Source organism: Penaeus vannamei, chromosome 26 (genome assembly GCF_042767895.1).
Source record: "Penaeus vannamei isolate JL-2024 chromosome 26, ASM4276789v1, whole genome shotgun sequence".
In the NCBI taxonomy this organism is placed as follows: Eukaryota; Metazoa; Arthropoda; class Malacostraca; order Decapoda; family Penaeidae; genus Penaeus; species Penaeus vannamei.
In genome coordinates, this window is record NC_091574.1 from 32,829,988 (window position 1) to 32,834,987 (window position 5,000).

General features: G+C 45.3%; 1 protein-coding gene across 1 annotated transcript; it reads left to right on the forward strand.

Moving 5' to 3' along the window:
• The first annotated feature begins 3,821 nt into the window (after positions 1–3,821).
• LOC138866670 (piggyBac transposable element-derived protein 4-like) lies at positions 3,822–4,876 on the forward strand. Its single transcript, XM_070139849.1, has 2 exons — positions 3,822–4,401; positions 4,512–4,876. The coding sequence occupies exons 1-2, from the start codon at positions 3,822–3,824 to the stop codon at positions 4,874–4,876; spliced, it is 945 nt and encodes a 314-aa protein (XP_069995950.1).
• The last annotated feature ends 124 nt before the right edge of the window (positions 4,877–5,000 follow it).

Consider the following 5,000-nt stretch of genomic DNA (forward strand, 5'->3'; position numbering starts at 1 on the left):
TCTCGCGAACAGCTGATGGCATGACATTTGGCACGCTGAATTTTCGCGTTTTCTTTCATATTTCTTAAATTCATTGATTAAAATGGGACAAGTTTTCATACGAACCAACCTGTCACTCAAGCCCACGCAAAAGTCACCCTTCTTATGCATTACACGTTCTGTCAGGTAAGGACCATAAACATAATGTTCAGACATGGAAGGCTTAATGAATTAGTAAAAACAAGAAGAAGGTATTTGCTATTTATTGCTTTCGCGTGGTGAATAATATGGAGATTTGAAGAAGAAAAAGAAATAAAGAAAAAACATGTATTGACGCTTTTTACGGTTATAAGCTTGGTGATTTGATTCCCCATTGCGGACATGTCCTGTCAGAACTTTTGCCTGTTGTGTGGTAGGAAGGAACTTCGGTGTTATCAAAGGCTATGTAAATATCTCCACGATGCATTGAAGATTGCCATCGCATGCAATAACACGCACACTGATAAACGCATACACTTAAGAATAAGTTAGGTAGATTGGACAAGGCAAGATTGCACGCACGCACGCACGCACTCACACTCACACACACACACACACACACACACACACACACACACACACACACACACACACACACACACACACACACACACACACACACACACACTCACAGGGACAGACAGACAAAGAGAGAGATCTGAGGCAAATGGAATGTAGATTAAGTATTTTCCAATATCTATATTTAGTGTTTTATACGCGCTGCTTATGAATTCTTAACGGAATACTTTGTTCAGTGAATTGCTATATTCTTTTATCTCTCTTTGAAATATGATAATGTGTGCACATAACTATACACCCACACTGTAATTTCATTCGTTCACGGTTGAAGATAAATAACAAATGCATGTTACTTAATTTATAAAGGAAGATTATTAATCCAAGGTTGCACAACATCAATTCAGATAAGTAGGAATGATTTATTATATCGGGTCATAAAATCATATACGATATCAAACATCACAAAGGGGAACAATACAGAGGAATAAGAGAATTTTGAAAGACAGTGTGTTATTTCTCACCCCCCCCCCCCACCGTGTTCACTCCGCCCTTGACAGAAACCCCAATAATAATCCCCCTTCCACACATTCGTTCTACCTCACGGTCTCAGGCGTTCCAAGCCGTCCTCGGATCGGCTGTCACTGCCAATCAGTCGCTGTGGGAACGGATATTTTCTTAGATTCGTGCGCTTGTTTTTTTTTTTTCTTTCTTTCTTTTCTTTTCTTTTCTTTCTTTTTTCCTTTTTTTTTAAGGTAATGTGAACTCTGGCTTTGGTCGGGAACGATAAGGGAACTTGGTGCTCTTTTTAATTAACAATAGTTGGGACATTCAGGGAATGATAGTGGAACGAACCAATATTGGTGCGTTTGGGAAAAAAATATCTGATCTGGGACTTATCGCCTTGTTACGCAGCTAAAGTGAAAAAAAACATTTGAGAAAAAAACTTCCCGGTTTTAAAATTACCCGAAAAGATTGATCGTATCCTTGCTTTCGAATTCGTTTTGAATAAAGAAAATGCCACTTGCCTGTGCTGCTTATGGATACTTAAATCATAGCATGCTGCAAAATAAACATGACTAGTTTCGGCTGACAAATGGCCCTGAATTATGAAATGGATAAATACCGGCAAAAAGCAGAATCGTGAAGGCAGTCCATGGAAACCATCTGGGAAGAATTCATTAATGGACGTCATTTTATTACTGGTAACTTGAGTAATTTATTCCTACAATATTGCTCCTATGTGTCAGCAGTCAAAACAGAAGCCTCTCTAGCATTAAGTGGTTTATCTCCCGATCTCGTGAATTGAGACATCGGTCTTCAGCTGCATAAAGTTGACTTTCTCATTTCGACAAAAAATGATATATTGTTCTAACCCTACCACTAACAAAATGTGTGGTTCAGGTTCTTCCTGCTTTTCATAGCTTCTCTAGTGAACACACCAGGGCTTTCAATCACATAGGTATACACTTCAGGCCACTCGTCCGGTCGATTCCCCAAGAATCGACTGCTGTCATGTATGGACATGCATCTCCACCTTTCCAACCTTCTGTATATACCATTTTGCTTTAGCATCTAAAGAATTAATGCTATAACTTTCCACTCTGTCGACTACTTTACATATTACGAGATTATCAGCGATTAGATAAATAAAATCTTTCTCGTACCTCGGCAAAATCTGAATCAATGCAGATCCTCTATTGAATAAGCCTACCTGCAGTGTTTGTTTTCACTGCAGCGATTAGCGCATGCGTTCAACGACGATTCGTTGGGAAGGGAAATGCTAAAATTTTGAACATGCAGCCTGAACTCGGCCATCCTAACCGTTTCTACCGTTCGAAGGAGTTGTAATGTCCTCTGGCGTTCCATATGGACTCGGGTAAAGTGCCCTCCCGACCTCTCCCATTCCCGTACTGTTCCTAGGTCGGTCTGGGGACGGGAGCTAGTGTGGAATGCATGTTTTAGGCTTACAGCTGAACGGTCTGTGAACGAAACGTAACACCTGCAGGTCTTACTGAGAGCAAATCAATTAGTCAATGATGCGCCCGACGCCTCCTGTTGAGGGCAAAGACCCCAGCTCTCAACTTCGTCAGTAAGTTTCGTTATTATCACTCTTGTGTTCTTTCCATTTGTATGCACATTGATAAAACCTAACATTGGGTTATCAGAATGTATTATTTACATGTCTTTCTTTTCCACTCCCATTGGGACACCGCATCCGTCGTCTGCTGCACCCGACGTCTTCTGTTGAGGGCAAAGACCCCCAGCCCTCAACTTCGTTTGTAAGTTTCGTTATTATCATTGTGTTCTTTCCATTTGTATGCACATTGATTAAATCTAGCACTGAACTATCAGAACATATTACTTGTTTTTCTGTTCCACCCCTACAGTGACGCCGTCGTATGCTGCTGCTGTCTGATTCTGAGGACGAAGACCTCCAGCCCTCAGTTTCATCAGTAAATTTCGTCATTATCACTCTTGTGTCCTTTCCATTTGTATTCACATTTACAGAATCTAGCATGGAGCTATCAGAAGGTATTACTTTTTTTTCACTCCCACAGGGACATAATCGAGACCCTCAGCCCTCGACATCCTCGGTAGCTCCTGCGAGGGTGCTTCGTCGCCGTCCATTGTGACCGCCTGCACCCTCGGAACCTCGTTCGCCCACTTGTTTCGACATTTCGTCGGATGAAAGTGGCTGCCGAGTCGGGAAGGGGACGTCGCCGACCCCGTGTTCAAGTCCAGTTCGGAGGACGAACTGAATTCCTTTCCACAGATCGACACCACTATCGACACCACGCTGGACAGTGAGGGGCCGCTTTCCAGCGTGGCCGCTAAGCTGGCTCCGAGGAAAGGACTTGGCGACGCAAGGACAACGTCCCGAAGATCGAGGAGTTCCGAGGCGATCCTGGGGTGAAGGTCCCTTTGGACGTCTCGGCCTCGCCGATGGAAATCTTCGAGTGCTTTTTCACCGATGATCTCCTTGATCATGTGACAGAGACCAACTGGTAATTTTCATTATCACCAGTGTTCTTTCTATTTGTATTCATAGTGAAGAAATCTAACATTGAGGAATCAGAATGTATTTTTCTTTTCCACTCCCACAGGTATTCGGTCGCCCACCCTCCTGCCGCCTCGCCACATATGAGGAGGTGGACTCCAGCTCCCGACAGGAGGTCCAGGCGTACCTTGGGATCTGTCTGATAATGGGGTTTGTCGAGCTTCCCAGTTACCGCGATTACTGATCGACCAATCTCGTTCTTCATCACTATCTCATTCCTGAGGTGATGACGAGAGATCAATTCGACCAGTTAACGACACACCTCCATTTCTCGCATTTGGAGGGAGCTCAACTTCCAGAGGACAGGATGTGGAGGCTCCGACCAGTCGTGGACGCCCTCAACGACTCGTTCCGGACGACTTTCGTCCCGGGTAGGAGATCGTTGTGGAAGTTCCGTGAGCGATTAGCTTTCAGGACCTACAACTCAACCAAGAGGGCGAGGTTCGGGTTGAAGGTGAATAAACTGTGCCAGTACCGGCCCGGCTGCAGGGTACACCTCTTGTTTCAAGGTATACACCGGGAAGGAGCGTGGCGACAAGCCTTCTTCCACAAAAGCTGTGCTCCATCGATGGAGTATGGCGGCTTCCTTGACAAAGGATACCAGTTGTTTGTGGATAACTGGTACACGTCGCCAACACTCTTTCATTTGTTGCAGTCACGAAAGACGAATGCGGTAGGGACAGCCCGGCTGAACAGGAAGTTCATGCGCAAGGACATCACTGTGAGGCAGCAGCACGACTGGGTTGTTGGCCTTGATGAGGAAGGACAGCAACAACGTTACCATGCTGTCTACCGTCCATACCGCCGTAATGGAAGGGGAGAAGCCGTTGGTAGTAAAGGATTACAACGTCGGCATGGAGGGAGTCGACGTTGGTGATCAGATTGCGAGCTAGTACCCAATGCCTCTCCAGTTCAGAGTCTGGTACAGGAACGTCTTTTTCTCTTTACGTGGCCATTGTCAACGCCTGGGCCGTCCATCGTGTCCTAGGCGGGAGGGATTCACTGAGGGCCTTCAGACTGGAGCTCATCCCTGAACTCTTGGGGCAGTTCAGGGAGGGGGCCAATCCCATCAGGGCCCGCACTGCAACACGTTTACCAGTTGCAGCCAGGCGGGCTCTGCAGCAGCGGCAGCATGCAATCTCAGAAATCCCCGACGGCAAGCGAAGGAGGTGCCATTGGTGTACCCGTCAGGGCAGGAGGAGAAGCAGTAGAAGCTACTGCAGAGAGTACGACGTGGGACTGTGCACTTATGGGTGCTTCGAGGCATGGCACATCTTATAACATGTAAACAATAAAGCTGTTTTTATGTTAAAAAAAAAAAAAAAAAAATCTTTGATTGTCCCTTACCATATCTTGGCAAATATGTTACTGAAAGAAACGTACATGGCATTATAGAGACTGGACT